The 18,114-nt window shown below is 47.2% G+C and overlaps 1 protein-coding gene across 3 annotated transcripts in view; it reads left to right on the top strand.

Annotated features, from left to right (window-relative positions):
• The window catches only part of LOC138449676 (sialic acid-binding Ig-like lectin 13), a 496,560-nt gene that overhangs the window by 304,488 nt on the left and 173,958 nt on the right, over window positions 1-18,114 (top strand). For all 3 annotated transcript variants that reach the window (XM_069604788.1, XM_069604789.1, XM_069604787.1), the window contains exon 4: window positions 1,388-1,660. In XM_069604788.1, coding sequence (XP_069460889.1) covers window positions 1,388-1,660 — 273 coding nt within the window. The remainder of the gene's footprint in view (window positions 1-1,387; window positions 1,661-18,114) is intronic.

Here is an 18,114-nt window from a genome sequence, read left to right as displayed (position 1 = left end):
TATATAATAAAGATCGCTATTATTTTCTTACTCCCGCATGAAATAATTAAAACCCGAATGCAATCCTACAGGAAAATTCCATTCTCCTACTTTCGGGAGCAGAATCTCCCTCCTAGGTGGTGGAGAATGTTGGCATGTATGTTCGTACCTGGCAGCCATTTCTGGAACTGTCTGATAGACTGGGTCTGTCTGCTTTCTCTATTATTTTCATCTTTGTATTTAACGTTATTGTTGTGTGCCACCCCTTTTAAGATAAAGTCCCATAGGACTCCATGGGAATGCAGAACACGGAAGCACCGGCACCGTTAATAACGGTGCCGGTGCTTCCGTGACGGTCTGCCTACCATGGCCGCTGTGTACGGCAGGGTCAGACCTGTCGGGCACAGCAGCTCTGGCAGGCAGTCTCGTAGTTTGCCGGTCTGGAAACAACAGTGCCGGTAAGCTTACTGGCACCGTTATTTCCGGACCAGCAAGCTTGTAAAAAGGCCAAATGAGTCCCTCCCAGGGCTCGTGCTAATGTCACATGTCGTAACCATGTGACTCACTCAATAAACGGGATGAGCGGTTTCCCACTCATCAGTCAATATCAACTGACTCCTGCCTGCTGAGTCTTTCCTCTGCAGCGCATTGCTGGCGCTGCATAGCAGGCAGAGGGCCTGCCCTGCAGGGCCCTCCAAAAGGACAGTGCCTCTGCTGGGCAACACTGTCCCTGATGTCCCCCATGTTTAGCAGAGCCCCTGCCGGGCAACTCTGCAGGTGTGCGCTGGTGCCCCTGCTGGGCAACTCCGGCTGTGTTGGCTAGGAAGGCCTGGGTACCACAAGGCCATTGAAGCGAATGTGTGACCACAGGCTGAAAGGGGCACCCCCTGTCCCTTTGTGCGTCAGCTGGGTGCCCCCCAGCACCTACACGCCTGGACCCCGTTCCATGGGTCCAGGCATAACCGTTATGGTCCTACAAGTTGTTGTGCATTGACATTGAGCATTTTATAAGAGTGTTTGTCTACATTTGTTTTATGGACACACACATCACTTGAGAACATATCCATTGATCACAAATGTGTTTTGATCGGTTTTCATTTAATCAAGATTTTTTTTATTTTAAAGTGTTTTAAAAAGTAAAAGTATACTTTTTTTTTATCTGTGAAATTCAAGGGTGTTGCCAGGTCTGGAAAGAACCGGGGCTTGGTTGTGGTCCCTGAACTTCTATCCGGGGCTACAAGCAAAAGACCCGCGGCTATAGCCCCTCTGGCCACCCCCTAGCAACGCCTCTGGTGAAAGTTATATTTGTAGTTCATAATAAACTTTTACAAAAAAACAAGACTACAAATTCCAGGATAAATTGCCTTCTGTCTTTGAGAAAATATTTCCATCTTTTCCATGTTTGCAGATGCGCCAGAAATCTCTCCAGACTCGGAATGCCGGCTTGCATTCTTTAAGTTCAAATGTGTATGCGCGGTGCTTTCCAATCCGCCTCCATTAATCACGTGGCACCTGCCAGACAGAAACGTGAGTTCCACAGAAAACGAGATCAACTATAAATCCTTTTCCGGTGGTCGTGTGACAAAGACCTACCTGCGAGAGACTGCAAGCCTCGGATTCAGCACCACCTGCTCGGCCAGCAATACGGAGGGGACTGCTGTGCTCCGCCTACCAAACCGCAGTAAGCAACGTCCAGAGTAAAGTGTCAGTGATTCAGGATGACAAAGATCATATGTTGTAATTCATTAGTCCCCGGCGAGTGTCAATCAGAATGTAACAAGCATTCTGATTGGCCCTCATCGGGGCATTACCCTGATGGAAATCCTTGCCCCACCCCTCCCCTCAAGCCTGCCTCTCCCTCTGCTTTCTTGCCCACCGCTTCCTCTCTGCTTTCTGACCCACTGTTGCATCTCTTTCACACTGCTCTCCCTCTGCTCTCTTGCCCACCAATTCTCTCTTTGGTCCACTGCTCACCATCTGCTTTCTTTGCCGTCACTCTCCTTCTGGCTCATCGTTCCCCCGTTCTCTTGCCTTTTACCCATCCATATTGTGCATTTTTTGAAAATGCTGATTTGAGGCAAGATCCTCAAAAATGGAGCATCTAAAAGTAGAGCAGATGATGTGCTGTTTTTAGATGCCCCATTTTTGGAAATTAGCAGATTACCTTATTCTCTAAGGTGACCTATGCATTTCCAGGTGGCTGAGCTGTGGCGCAAATTATGCGCTGGTCATTCCCCTTGAGTACATTACTCTCAGGAGCTTGTAATGCTCCCAGCAACCATAGGTCACATTGACAGGCCCCTGTCAATATAAAATGTGATCCATGCCACTAAGCTTCCTATCATCGCTCTTGTCTCTTCTCTTTTTGATTACTTCTCTGTCCTTCTCAAAGGACTTCCTGCTTCCCATCTTGCTCCCCTGCGTTCAGTCTATAACTCATCTATTTGTCTTCTATTTTCTCTTGCTCCCCTTCCCTCCATCAAACCCTCTCTGCTATCCATGTCGCTTCCTCCCTTTGACGCTCGCATCCTCTTTCACTTTCTTTCAGTTCTCTTTAAATGCATCCATGCTCTCGCTCCTCACTATCTTTCCTCTCTAACATCTCTTTACTCTCCTCTACGCTCTTTGCGCTCCCAAAACCAGCTCTTACTCTCGGTCCCTAAACCTACGATTGCAGCCTCCAGTTTCTGCTCATTAACTGTTCTAACCGCTCATCCTCCTTCCTACACATTTTCCAAACCACCCTTAAAGCTCATCTTCTCTTAGCCCCCTCCTAATAACTGACTGTGTCACCATCTTGTCATTTCTTGCTGCCTGGATTTGTTGTTTTCACTGCATCAATTATTATTGTACTGTTTTTATTAATTTCTTCAGCGCTTTGGCGAAAGTAGTACTAGTAGTAGTTTGTCATTTGTATAGCACATTTATCCTATCAGTTGCCTCAACGTGCGTGTGTGGGGAATGCCCTCGGGGGACCGAAGTCCAAGCTATGGGAAATGTTGTCAGAAAGATTAGAATGCATGTGTGCATGTGACCAAGATAGAGAGTTGGGTGGGCTGGCCTAGCCCCAGTAAACTACCCATGATGGTCAGGCATGTGGATGAGTGCTGAGAAGTGGTGCAAGTGCAAGAGACTCCTTATGTGTCCTTATGTGTTTCACTAGACCAAATATTTTGTCATATACCTTAGCTGCATTCTGAGAGATGTTGTGCTTTGTGTTTTAGACTGGTGTATAGATGTGCGTGCATGCGTGCAGGTGGGTGGCCGTGCCTATGGCTGAAGTCCACTCAAGTGGTGCGAGACTACATACCTTGAAGCTCAGTTGGCGCTTTACCTTTGATATAACTGTGTGGTCAGATCATCCTTTCTACTCTGATTTTGTACTTTGCCTTGCTTTGTGCAGTATAATGGGAGGCACTGATTCTGTCAAGGCCTAGGTGTCATGAATTATGTGCAAGTGGGAAGGTTCTTCAAGTTGCCAGAGGGAATAACCAGGGTTTGAGAGCCTTTCTGAAGGAGAGGTAGTCCTCATGTCGTCGGATGGTCAATGGAAGGGATCTTGGACCGAGAAGGAGGATCCTCCAATTCAGGTGGAGTTGAAGGAGGGGATAACAAAGAGGAATGAAGAGCCAGATCTAAGCTTTCTGATGGGTTGGTAATTTATAAGCTTGTGATGGAGGTATTCTGTGCCTGTTTTGCAAAGGGTGCAGTGTGTGATGCACATGGCCTTGAGGGTGACTCGTCAGCTGATAGGAAGCCAGTGGAGCAATCTAAGGGCAGGAGTTATGTGCTTTCTGGGTGAGAGTGCCAGGAGGAAACCAGCAACAGAGTTTTGTATTCATTGGAATTTTATGAGCTGACAGGCGGGGGCACTAAGGAGTTTGCATAGTCTCGACAGGAGAGGATGATTGCAAGGATTGCTGAGACTCTGTTAAGGTATGAGAGATTAGAGAAGATGGCAAGATTCGTCTGAAGATGCATCCTGGACACTGTGTTGATGTGGTGGGAGAGAGTTAGATCCGAATCCAAAGTGCATCCCAGGTTCTTTATCAAGTCTGATACTACGGGTGGGATCCTAGGAAGGGTGGCCAGGGGGTGGCTTGGGGAAAGAGTGATGTTTACCTCAGATTTGGATTTCAGTTTTACTAGGATTGTGGAGTAGGTGGTTAGCGATCATCCAGTGTTCAATTTCACAGAAGCAGGAAGCAAGGTCAGGAAGGGGGGGAGGCCGGCGACTTGGGAATTTTGAAAATGATCTGCATGTCAGCTGTGTAGATGTAGCAGGTTAGGTTATGAGAGCGGGTGAGTGCTGGGAGGGGGCTTAAGTAGAGATTGAAGAGGCGGGGCATTGGGAGGCCCCCTGTGGGACCTGTTTGGAGACAGGGCAGGGGGGTGGAGAAAGTGGGGAGAAGCATGTTTTGTGAGTGGGTGGAGAGGAAGGAGGAGATCCATCTCAGAGCCGAGACCTTGATGCCAAGTGAGTGGAGTTTGTCCAGGAGGATGGAGTGGGCAGGAGAAGGCGGAGAAGATCAGGGTGAAGGATGCTAGTTTGGTGATGATGGAGCGGTGTCTTTCAATGATGATGTTGTAAAGGTGGTCTGGCACGGCATCGCAGAGTGTTTGGGACTGGCGGGTGGAGAGTGGAACAGCTTGAAGTCTTGAATTCTGCAATGATCCTGTGAAGTTCCCAGCTAGGGGTACAGGAGTTGGCTATTCGGTTTCCATAGAAGGATCTCTTATTGTCGCTATTATCGACAAACTCAAAGCTACTAATTGCACAGGGGATCCTTGTGCTTCTACCATCATTAAAACATGCCCCCCTACATTGGTACAGGCCATATGTAAATTTGTTAATGCCTCACTTCAGAGCTGTACAGTTCCAGACGACCTGAAACAAGCCTGGGTTACCCCATTATTGAAAAAACCTAGCTTAGATCAAGGATTACCCACTAACTATAGGCCAATAACTAATACCCTGTTCCTACTAAAGATACTGGATCGAGTTGCCTATACTCAGTTGGCTCAACACCTTAGCTCATACCCTATTCTCAATGCGTTCCAGTCAGGGTTTAGACAAGGTTTCGGCACTGAAACCTCATTACTGGATCTTAAGTCACAACTGCTTCAAAGAATGTACAATCAAAAGGCCTCTCTTCTCATCTCACTGGACCAATCGGCAGCGTTCGACCTTGTCGATCACAGCATATTGGCAGAAAGGCTTATGTCAGTAGCCAACTGCTCGCAATCCGCCACTAATTGGCTACTCTCCTTTCTATCTAATAGATCCAGTAGAGTATGCGCTCACGATGCCAAAGCTCCTGCTATTAAGACACACTTCGGTGTTCCTCAAGGTGCCAGTTTGTCCCTGTGCATATATAATATTTTCATGACTCCCTTCTTCGCCCACCTTTCCCAGGAGGGTATTTTATTCTCTAACTACGCAGATGACACACAATGTGTCATCCCCCTCACTGGTCAACACAACCAGGACGAAAGAGAACTAAATTGCATATTCACAATCATCGAACACTGGATGATGCTGAACAATCTCGCCTTAAACCGAGGAAAGACAGAACTTATGGTTGTGGGTTCTGGCAACCTCTTGTCTAAATTAGACCCAGCGTATAAACATTTTCAGCTGGGAGATACTCTAATTCCCGCTCTCCCTAAAGTTAAGATCTTAGGGGTGGTGCTGGACCAATCGCTTACCATGAATTCCCATGTGGCTAGTACGGTGTCTTCGGCCACCTACTATATTAAACTGCTATCTCATATGCGATCATTTAGCTCTCAATCTAATGCAGAATCCATTGCTCGTGCCATCATAGGATCTAAACTGTATTATTGTTGCAGCCTCTTAACATGGGCTAGCAAAAAGATCATTAGTCGCCTTCAGGTGGTGCAGAACGGAGCGGTCAGAGTTATCGCTGGTCTGGCCCATAGAGCACATGTGTCTGAGGCACGCCGCACGCTGCACTGGTTGCCCGTAGATGCGCGTATCACCTTCAGACTCATGGTTATTACTTTCAAATGTCTCAAGGGCACTATGCCCACTTACCATCAAAGATACATAGGAATAAAACCCAATTGCAGAAATCTTCGCTCCAACAATCAGAACCTGCTCCATCAGTCTAAAGTTAAAACCAAAAAATCCCAATGGGGTGCCTTCACCTTTGTGGCACCAGCTATCTGGAACATCCCACCACTGCAGTTGAGACTCTCTGTAGCCCTGAGTAATTTCTAGAAGGACCTAAAAACCTTGCTTTTCAAGTAGTAGTACATGATCCTTTAATCTCTCCGTCTGCTTCCGGATCTACTAATTTGCTTGACCTTTCTTGTTTTGTCTGCGCCCTCACACCCATGGGTTTATGGCTGCGCAATAGAAATGTAATAAACATAAACATAGAAATGTAATAAACATAAACTTAGCTTTCTTAATTTCAATAGGCCCTGATCTGTCTGGCATAAGTGGCTCTGTTTTGGGGCATGGGGTTCACCTGCCATATTCAATCCAGGTGATGCTTCTGGGTTTCAAGGGATTTGAGGGAGGAACTGTACCACTTGGGATTAGAGCCTGATCTCTGGGAGGTGGATCTTGTAGGGGCGAGAGCAGTGCATTAAGTGTGGTAAGAAATTGAGGGGGGCCCTCATTTGGGGGCATGGCTTCCATGATGGGCGTAGCCTGAAAAGTGCACAATCCATAATAAGGTACGCAAACAAATATATAAATGTATGCATGCATTTATATATTTGTATGCGTAACTTACTGTGGTTTGTGTACTTTTCAAGCAATCTTTTTTAAACATATAAATCCATATCTTATTTCTATGTTTATAAAAGATGGCTTGAAACGTACACAATTCAAGCCATCTTTTATAAAGCTTTGAGGAGGGACAAAACCCGAGGCGTCTTTGTCTGTCGACAAAGCTTTATAAAAGATGGCTTGAATTGTGTACCTTTCAAGCCATTTTTTAGACACATAGAAATATTTCTATGTTTAAAAAAAGATGGCTCGAAAAGTACACACCTCAAGGCATCTTTTATAAAGTTTGGCCAATGGAAAAAGACACCTCAGGCTCGGTGATTTGTGCTCTGCTATGCAGAGCAGATTAGATCACCGAACCCAAAAGCTTCTTTGATCCTAGGCGAACCTGGGGGCTCCGTAATCTCACAGAGCCCCCAGGTTTGCTGAGGGTCAGTGAACTGGGATGGGGTGGGGGACAAAAGGGACCATAACTTCCTCTCATGACCCCTCATGCGAGTAGTCACAAGAGGAAGTTACAGTGACTGAGAGAAGGGCCAGACAGCCACAGTGTTGCTGATACTGCAACTTCCAGTTTCAGCAATGCTGTGGCTGGCACTTTTGTCAGTCACAGCTTGCTTGACTTTAAAATGGCAGGCTCATCTCCCGTCACAGCTACAGCCGTGGTAGGATAATGTGTCCCACCATTGCGTGATGGGGCTGTGGGGTCCCAGGCAGGGTACTAGCTCAGCCCCACTTTTTGGAGACTCCCGACTGGCCTCGGCCCACTTAAAGCACTGTGTGAGAGGGATGAGGTCATTGGAGAGCCATCTGTCAAAAAGGTCAATAGACGTTGATCCTTCATGGAGGGTGAGGCTTGGGAGGGAGCATAGAAGGGAATCGGCCAGGTCAGGGTTTACAATGACCTTCTTCCAAAGAGCTACGAAGGAGAGAAGGATGGGGGTGAGATGTGGGGAGGTGGAGGAGGTCATGAGAGAAAAGAAGAAAGTCGGAGTGATCTGTCCAAATTAGTGGACGGTGAGACAGAGGGGAAATAAAGTCAAACTGAATAAAGCATCAAGGTTGGGTCCTCTTATGTGAGTGGGGTGTGATATCAGTTGGGTTATGTTGAGAGCTTCCATGTTATCAATGCTCGGAAGGGTCAGAGGGTTAGAGGGGATATCAAACCAGATGTTGAAATCTCCTAACATGATGAGGAATGAGTATGATATCAAGAAAACCTATAGGGAGTCACTAATGGAATTTGCAAAGTTTCTATTGTACCCAGGAGGCCAGGAGGTCTGTAAAAGAGCAAGAAACTAAGGGTGAAGCAAGGGGTGAGTTGGAATTTCACTAGTAGAGATTTGCAGTGGGGTTGCAGGGTTGTTTCGAAAGACTGTAAGACTGTATTGTGTTGTTTGTAGAGGATGGCTATTCCTCCATCTCTGCTGGATCTATTGTATACGATCAGGGAGTAGCCGGGGTGGGGGTGCGGGGGTCTTGTTGTCAAAGTCTTCAGAGAGCCAGGTTTCAGTGATGAAGAGGATGTCAGAGTTTTCATCAGAGATAAAGTCTAAAATGATGTGTTTGTTTTTAGTGACAGATCTGACGTTGATGAGGATGCTGGAGAGCAGGTAGGGTTTGTGAGGGAGGGTAGAACTTGGAGTGACAGGAGGAGTGGGAGTACCGGGGGAAGGGAAAGGGTTCCGGAGCTGCAAACATCTAGTTGCACTACCAATGTGGGGGCAGGGTGGGACGAGGAGTGCAAGTTGGGGGAGGGAAGTGGGGTGATGGTAGGCAAAAGGGGTTCAGAGGGAGGTCTAGCGTTGATGTAGACGAGCGCACAAGAGGGACAGCTTCTTAGGTGGGGCGGGGGTAGGAGGCCTGTCTGAGAGGAGGTGGCTGGGTGAGCATGGATAGGTTTAGAAGGAGGTGGGAGAGAAGGGGGAGCTGGGGAGGCAGGTGAATGGCAGTCAGAGGAGGCAGGAAAAGGGGAGGGGAGGAGTTTGATAGTGAGAGAGGTGGGTTGAGAAAAGGCTGATTTGTTATCTGTTCGACAGGAGGCAAAGAGAGATTGGACAGAGTTGGGATTTGGAGGGGAGGAAAGTATGGTATACACAAGTGGGGTTGTGGGGTGTAGGTAGGAGCAGAGGCAAGGATAGAGGCTGTGATGCCCTTCGGTGGATGTGGCCTTTGGGTTTAGGGAAGTGTCTGGGAACCGATGGTGTGTGTGTGAGTGTAGGAGGAGCTGTTGAACTGGATGTTTCAGCCAGGACGGCCCGAGCTATGCTTAGTGAAGGGAAATGTGAGTGAGGGAAAAGGGGAGGAGGGTGTAGGGTTGAGGTGAAGTGTTGGGCAGGGTGTGGTGGAGGGACATGAGAGGTGTAAATGTAGGAAATCTGGGGGTGCTAGGAGAGAAGAAGGGCATGGTTATAGGGGGGTTAGAGTGGCAGAGAGGGGCAGGGGTCTGGTTTCTGGAACGCCAATGTGCAGCTCTAATCTGCACGCTGCAGGTCATGGTGGACGATGCATACCGAGGGCTTAAGATGGTTGAGGGGACGCCTAGTGGCTGGGTTCTGTGTGTGTGCTTAGCATCAAAAGCAAGTCGCTATATTCAAATAACAAACAGTACCTAAAAATGCAGCTATATTCACGTATGAGCAGTAAGTAAAATTCAGCTAGATTCAAATGTGAACAGTACTTAAAAAAGTGCTTAATACATTCAAATAAATACAAACATATGGAAATAAACTGTATGAGTAGTTTTTGGAGCATAGTGCATGGCAATTTGATGAGAATTTGTCAAATGGTGCTTTTAAAGCACTATGCAGCAGTGAGGTTGGTGAATAATATTGTGGCATCGTGTTCAAACCTGCTGACAATTATCCGCAAAACAAGACCAATCTGGCCTGTTGATCCCGCACTTTGGCAATTGTCCCATTGGCCTATTGGGCAGGTTTGAGATTGCTTGCTATTGGTGTGAAACAGTTCCATCTTCTAGATAAAACCACCGGGGAGTTTAAGAATTTTAGGAGATCTAACTGATTGGGTTCTCTAAGAAAGTTAGGTCTGCCAAAGAGTTTCACATTCAGACAAATTCTATGAGCTATTTAAAGTGATGATAATTGTTTCTACCTAGGAGGGGCCCCCAGCCTATGGGGTGTAAACATAGCAGTTCTGCACGGATGGATATGTTTGACATTTTGCAGGAAAACAATGTTTGCGTGGCTTAACTCTGATGCTGTGTGATGAATCTTCAAAAAGGTTAAAAAAAATGGACACAATTTGGGGAGCAAGGCTTTATGAGAGGTGGGTCCGAAATCATTCTCCTTTCATGTCCCATAAGCAAATGTTTGCTTTACCTGGACAGATTCATAGCAGTCTTTCAGGAGGAGCAGTGTTTGGTCTCAAAATAGTTTTTTCATATATTTGGCAGAAAACCTCTGTGTGCGTTCTTTAAAATGTTCCCAAAAGTTTCAAAAAACATCTTTGCTTATGTGGTTTCACCTGGTATGATCTGTAAACTCAGATAACAGGCTAACCGTTTTCCTACTTGTATCAGGGTTCATGGGGTAACTCTTGAGGAACAGCACACATGGGTCTGGGACCCCAATAAGGGGAAAATAGATTGGCTCTCTGAAAGCAAGCCAATCTAGTTGATGACCAGGAGTGAAACTTTTGCTTCATAGATACCTCCACTGTCAACAACCAGATGTCAGGGAAATATTTATTTCTGCAGTTGCTGTCACGATCCATGCCCCTGACCCCTTCAGGTATAACAGCCCCCTGGCAGCAGTGGGGCTAAAGCCCTTCACACTGGCCCAAGGGCCTTAAAACTCCATCAGAAACATACATGGAGTCAGTCCAGGCTCCTTTGGCGCCAGGCTCATTATCAGGAATAAAGCAATACCAGTTTTGGACCTTAATCAAATATGGAGGCCTATTACACAGCTCAGTTCTTTAGAACCAAGCCATGCGGTCTAGTGTTTCGGGTGTGGCTGGACCTGGAACTACTTGGCCTGGAACTACTTTACATGGGCTATTTAAACCACACCCAAACAGCAGAACACGCTTCGCGTTATTCTGCACTCCTGCAGTGTAACGCTCACTGTGTCAAGCTCCTGCTCATCTGCTTCTGCGGCGGCCCGATCCTGAAGCCCTAGATCCGGATTCCATTAATAACCTGGAAGAACAAGAACAGCATTAGCAAGCAAGAACACTTACCTGTGAAGTAAACGGCCTTGAATCCATCCTGTGCTTTGCTTACCTCGCCCATCTCAGGAGTTCGCTGACACCTGCAAAGGTAAAGAAACAAGGACAGCATTAATAACAATTCTTACCTGGGCAAGCAGCAAGTCCTGGCAGCACCCTGCCCTTCTCTTACCTCGCCCATCTCTGGGTTCGCCGCAACCTGCAAGGAGAAGGAACAAGGTCAGCATTAACAAAGCACTTACCTGGGCAAGCAGCGCTTAGATCGCTCATCACTCCGGAACATCACTGCAACCTTTACAAAGAAGAGAAGAGAACACAGGTTAGCAATTAACACCAATAAACAGCGCAGCGGTCCGCATCAATAACTCACTGTGGTCTTCGCCATCGGCACAGCAACTCCGAAATCGCAACCATCCCTGTGAAAACAAAAAGAGACATTGTTAGGGAACAGCGAGACAACAGAGGGAAAGAAAGAGACAGAATAAAGACGGAAAAGACATTTGGCCTCATTCCGGGTTTGGAGCTAACCATGGAGTAATTAGCTCCATGGTTGCCTCCGAAACCGTCCCAAATCCGGCATGGTGAATGGAGTAATTACTGGTCCATTCCAGGGTTGGAGGGACCGGTAATTCCCCATTCACCTTTTGCCCTTCCCCACTCCCATTTCTGCCCCATAGGGCTCAAAGGGAATGGGGAAGGAGGTAATTACGGCACCGTAAATTACGGTACCGTAATTACCTCCGAAGTACCTTTGCGGGTCCCGTACTTTACTCCTGCTAAAAGCAGGAGGTAAGGAAGGACCCGCAAAGGGACCTCGGAATACAGAGGTAAGGGATTACCGGCATCGGCACCCTTACCGGTACCGGTAATTCCTTACCTCCAACCTCGGAATGACCCCCATTATAACTCGACAGCAAGCAGAATCAAAGTCACATCTGGTCTGGACCCGACATAAGGGCACACAGAGCAGTGAAGCAAATAGGTCCACGGAACGCCCGCACCAACCACGTGCCAGTGCACAGAGACGCAGGACGGAGAGTTCAACGCACAAAAACCTAAGGTGAGCAATAACCCCAAGTGAGGGGATTTGGACAAGAGGGAGGTGGGAGTCCACCCATCACAGAACCAGTATCTTAACCCTCCATTCTCCTGTTATAGGCGCTACCCAACGTCTGGCACATAACCAAGCAGAGAAGGGTCCGATTTAGCGCTTAGACCTCCATCCAGTATTGTGTGGCGCCCCTGTGGATACCAGGTGAGCGTAACAGTTGCCCCACCATTAATTTCGAAGGGACCACCAGCCAGGTTCGGACTGGAGCATTAAATTGTCTCGGGCACCAATGAAAAAGTGTGCCACAGGCGCAAATGGCAAGTAATCTTATTTGTAATAGCCTATTTGTTTCGTTATACTGATCAATACTACACGCTGCACAGTGAAGGAACTCATCAATCGAATTTGGCCCCAAAACTGTCCCACTTTGATTAGAAAAACTGGTTCACAACAGCATGCTGGACCTGCACTTAGGCATTGCCCTATTGATCGGTCCTATATTTGTCAAAGCCCTGGAATACTTGCAGACGTTTATCATGAGTAAAGCCTTTTTAGCTCCACCCACCTGCTCATCTAACTTATTTTGAGGTCAATGGTAGTCTGAAAGGCTGCCAGTGTAGAGAGACAGTTTTTCCAATCCATAGTTTCCTGTGTTTTCATATAGTAACATGCACCAACTTAAGTGCATTTGAATAGGGACAGTGTGTGCCCCTTTTTCTTTTGTGCATCAACATTTGTATGCTTTGTTTGACATGCTTAGGGCAGGCTGATGGTACTGGACCTTGTTTTGAAACTTTTTCCCAGTTCACTATCAAGCATCGTCTTTTTCACAGTGATAAATAAATAAATAAATATAAATAAATAAATAATGCCATTTTTAGTGCAATGTGCTAAAAAGGGACCCATTTGTGGTTTACGACCCGCTCCTTGGCCATCTGACCCTTTGGCCATCTTCCTGCCCACTCAAGCCAGAAACTTCCAAGTAGGGGCATGCATTTTTGCAGCATCCTGCTCAGGACTCACTGTCAGGGCTTTGTGTAATGGGAACTTGTTAATGCTGGGAATGGGACTGTCTGGTACCAATGAACATTTTTCTTTGGAGATGTCTGCTTATTGGCAGATGTGGGGTATCTGGCTGTCCTTGGATGGGAAACTGCTGCCAGTTTCAGTTGAGCAGATCCTTCTGATTGAAGGGCTTAGGTTACGCCCAGCTTGACTTTGGATAAGAGAAGAGAATGTCGGGGCATTCTGGAGGTCACTCACACGAGCCTAGAACTGAAGATGAGATGACTGAATGGAAGACACAGAGGACTGCAGCCAAAGCATCCAGCATTGGAAAAGCCAATCACTGGTGATTCTATGTTTTCTAACCTATGGGCCAGAGAACATCTTCATCCAAGTCTTCCTCCCCTGATCTAGAGGGAACATCTAGTACTGTGTGCTGCATCATTTCTTCCTGCCTGCTACGGGTCAGCTTCATATGTGACCCAGGACTATCCTATAGAATGAGCATTCACTGGTAAGGCCTCCCTACTGCAACAGATATTGGGCCTCATTATGAGCCTAGCGGTCCGGAAATAAGGGTGTTGGTAGCAACATACCGGCTCCCTTTGCAGACCACCAGACTACTAGTATGTCTTCAGGGGTCATTGCTCCCGCCAGGCCTGACCTGCCAGGAGCACCGGTCGCTGCAGGTATTTTTTTGATGCAAGCACTGGCACCATAAGCAATGGTGCCGGTGCTCCCATGTCCCCATTCCCATGGAGTCCAGGAATGGGGACTTACACTTTCTGCTACCGGTGGCACCGTAATATTAGGTGGCAGAAACAGTGTTCCGAGTTTGGCAGTAACCCGCCGGTGCTACCGGCGGGTTACCGCCAATGTCGTAATGAGGCCCATTGTCTCAATTTGGAAATTGGGACTTGGCGGATCCTCAGCTTACCGCCTGTAACATTGATACCTGCATCAGCTGCTCTCTATTCTGAAGAGGAACCTGCCTGGAGCCTGTTTTAAGCTAATGCATCAAGCTGAGCCTGCTGACTCCTGAACAGGGTTTCATTTGTCTCTTCACTTTATCTGGCAGGTCCTGCCAATCAAAGTGGTCACTATCCTAGGTCAACTGATCCATTCTGCTGCAAGTCTGATGGAAATGCCTTTGTACTGGAGATCAGAACCACCACCTATCCAAACCTAAACCCGACACCTACGTCAGACAAGATGGTGCAGGGAAATGGAGGACCAAACAAAAACAATCCTACTAGGCCTTGTGCCATTTGGAACGTGCAAGTGCAGTGAGAGAAGTCGAGGGTAGAGGGATGGGAGGGGGGAGTGGAGGTCAGGTCGGCAGGGCTCGTGCGAAAAGTAGTGCAAGTGTAGACCAGATGGACAGAGCCAGGGGAAAACAGAGAGTGCAAGGGAATGGAGGTCCACAAGCTAAGTGCAACGTAAGAGGCTGGAAGGGCCACAAGGGTGCAGGCCCAGCCAGGCAAGTGCGTAGGGTGCAGGGTGCAGAGGCCCGGAAGAGCAAGTGCAGGTTGGGGGGGGGTCTGGCGAGAAATAGTGCCGGGGTAGACTGTAATGGGGGGCCTGGTTCCTGAAGACTCTGAATTAACCAGGAAGCCAGTCAAGAAGCAGACAGGGACATTAGCAGGGGAGGGGGAGAGGGAAGCAAGAGGAGAAAAGGAATGTCTTGAGAACCTTCCAGAACTAAAGGAGAGCCGTCTCAAGTTTGAGAGGGGAAGGGAGGCCATTACAGAGGGAGGCACCTGCGGAGGAGAGAGATCTAGCCCCCACTTTCTGCTTGGAAAAGCGTCAGGACTACAGAGAGTTAGAGCAAGAGGACTGAAGGTCTCTAGCAGGGAGGGTCCTGGGCCCCAGAAAGCCATGTGAGTGATGCAGAGGGTCTTGAACCTGATCCTTGAAGCTACCGGGACCCAGTGGAGAGATTTTAGGGCTGGAGGGATGCAGTCCCTGAGCTCAAGGCCAAGGACAAGCCTTGCAGTCCTATTCTGGATTAGTTGAAGAGGACGAAGAGAGAAGATAGGCAGATTAAGGAAAAGGCTGTTGGAGACGTTCAGCCTGGAGAGGACCAGAGCTCTGGAGACATTGAGTTTCTGGGGGAAGTTCAGAAAAGAAAAGGTAGGATGCCTCTGAGGAGCTTCATCTGAAAGTGGCAAGGCATGTGATGTGAGGAGAGAAGGATAGAGAAGAGTCAAAGATGACACCAAGGTGTTTTGCCTCACAGGAGGGTGGGGGGGAGGTGGCCCATGGAGGGTAGCCTAGGTGTGGGAGGGAAAGCGAGAGCAGGGGTCCCAATGAAAAGGATCTCTGCCTTACTGGCATTAATGCAGAGATAGTTAGCAGAGCACCATGCCTGAATAGCAGAAAGGCAGTCAGGAATGAGAGAAGAGGAGGTGGAGTAGGGAAGCTTGAAGGAGAGCTACGTGTCGTCCACATAACAGGGTGTAAGCAAATGTCTCTTTATGTTTGGCAGAAAGCGCTCCTGAAAATAAAATAGATGAATCCAACAAAAAGTGTTTTTTCTCGAAGAATACATTCTTGGATCCAGAGGGTGGTCCCCTTCCCCTGGATATTTAGGTAGGATGGCAGAGTGTCTCTTTCAAATAACAGTTCCTTAAAGATAGCAAAAGTGTCTCTTTCAAATAACAGTTCCTTAAAGATGGCAAAAGTGCTTCTTTCAAATAACAGTTCTTTTAGAATAGCAAAAGTGGCTCTGGTAATCTTCTTCACCATATACTTTGTAAAATAAGTATGTTTCTTTTTACCACTTAAATGGACCTCCTGGCGTACACCCTGGCCAGAAATCCTTGATCTCTGAGTATACCCTCCTGCCACAAATCCCTTTCTGGGTCTTACAGATCCCCTGGTGTAATCTCCTGCCAGGTATCTCAGCTCCAAATGTTCACTGTCTGGTGTGTTCCTTTTACCAGGACTTTCCTGGGCCTTACAGATCCCCTGGAGTATTCTACTGCCAGGTATCTTGCCTTCAAATGTTCACTGTCTTTTAATTTAACACAGTTGTGTTATTTCACTGTGCTTTCTACCTCATTGGCTTGAGGTATTACTTGTTCCAACTTTCCCCAAGCTGACATGTCATTTATAGGAACCTTTTCAAGTTTTGCCATTTTATATCTTTATTTGTGTTCATTTGCTTGGGGTAATACTTGCTTTCAATGTTCCCCACATTGACAGCTCATGTATGGGGACTTGTTTAAGTTCTGTCTTTGTATTTCTCTGGATCAGTATTCAAATATATTTATCTGCTAATGTGCCTTTTGGTACGCCCCAGGCCCCTCAATGGCTCTGGGCAGACTCACTAGTGTATTGAAGCGTTCCTCAACTTTGGCACATTGCTGTGGTAAAGCTCCCACTTTGGAATAGCCTCCTTTGCAGTGCAGACCTCGTTCCATTTCTCCAGGCAGGTCCGCTGTCACCCGCCAGCATGATCGCTGCTCAACTGCTCAACCGTGCTCCCGGTAGCTTCACTGTTGCTGCTGGCTCTTCGGCGGTTCTCTCTTGGTGCCTGCAGAGTCCCTTCTGGTTTCGTGCCACACAAGTATGTAACACTTGCGAGCGGCTGAGTGAAAGTGCCTGCTTCGCCAGCACGGTCCTTCCTCATACTGCTGTCTGCTTCGGCTCTGTTTCTCTCGTCTTTGGCTTCGCTTCCTTCTTCTCGGGTTCTTCTCTTTTGAAAGCCAACACCATTTGTACATTTTTAAATGTCCCACTCACTCAGATCCAGGGACGTCATTTAAAAAATTAAAAAAATGTTTTTCTTTTTTTTTTTTTACAAATTGAAGCTCCTGGGCTGTGGCCAATACCATGTGGCTATTTGAGCTAGTTGTCTTTCTGGAATCCCACACAATAATTGCTAGACTCATTAAAGGTTTATTTCAGGCACACTTCAGGGGGTAAGTCACTGATTTAGTCTGCTCTTAAAAACCTGAACTTCACAATGCAGACAAAATCCTCCAAAAAGCATTTAGAGTAGAATAAGCATCCATTTCAGACTATGGCCCTCATTACGACCCTGGCGGAAAAGGGTTTACGCCGGCGTAAACCATGGCGCCCCTTTCCGCCTGACTACGAGTTCCCGTAGCGCCATGGTGATTTTTAAGCCTGCTTTCTGCAGGCGGAAAAATCCATGGCGCTACGGGACTTGTTGTTAATTACGCCACCGTAATTTACGGTGGCGTAATTAACGCCTTCCCCACTCCCATTATACCCTATGGGGCAAAAATGGGAATGGGGAAGGGTAAATGGGGATTGGGGACTTACCGCCCCGCCAAGGTCGGAATGGGGCGGTAAGTCCGCCAACCACCATGGCGGAGTTGGCAGCTTTGCGCCATGGACCATGGTGCAAATTGCACCATGGTTCTCCGCCAGGGTCGTAATGAGGCCCTATGTATTTTACTTTTCACAAGTTGCAGTTATAGCACGTTTTTTTGTGCCCATACATATAGTGATCCATACTTGTATGAAATGTATATCACTTTACAGTGATATTGTAACCATATTTTTCATAGTGTACTTAGAAACAATGCTATGTGAGGCCACTTCCTTTTTTGTCAAGGGGTAAAAGGTTCTGTTCCATCGCTTCCCGTGATGTCACTTCGGGGTGGGGTCAAATGACAGAGGTTAAGAGACATCTGATGTCACTTCCGCTACCCCTGGCAATATGGTGACATTACATCCCTGCTCAGATCTCCCCAAAACAACTAGTCTGCATGTTTAAATTTGTGTTTCTCTTGATCCGCATTGAATCCTTCTTCCTCTTTCTTGTCTCAGTATCTGAGGCTTTCTATGAGTTGAGTTCATAGATTTTCTGTGACTTCCAACATGATATTGGTCAGATGTTCTGTTCAGAAAATCATTAGATTCAAGAGATGTTAGAGTGTTATGTGTGTATGGGGTATGAATGTTGTTAGGTCTAGAGTGATTTTCAAAAAGGGGTTTTGGGGGTTTACAACAGGAGGGTCTTGTATGGTGACAACACGCCTTCAACATTTTAGGAATGATGCAGTCCTCTTCTCTATGAAGGGAAGAATACTGCGTCTCTCCTGTTGGGGTCACTGCCTTTCCCAAACAACAGTCTCTCCTTCCACGTGAA

The sequence above is a fragment of the Ambystoma mexicanum genome, chromosome 1p, assembly GCF_040938575.1.
Source record: "Ambystoma mexicanum isolate Mex_15411 chromosome 1p, UKY_AmexF1_1, whole genome shotgun sequence".
Taxonomy (NCBI): domain Eukaryota; kingdom Metazoa; phylum Chordata; class Amphibia; order Caudata; family Ambystomatidae; genus Ambystoma; species Ambystoma mexicanum.
This window is presented reverse-complemented; position numbering and strand designations above follow the sequence as displayed.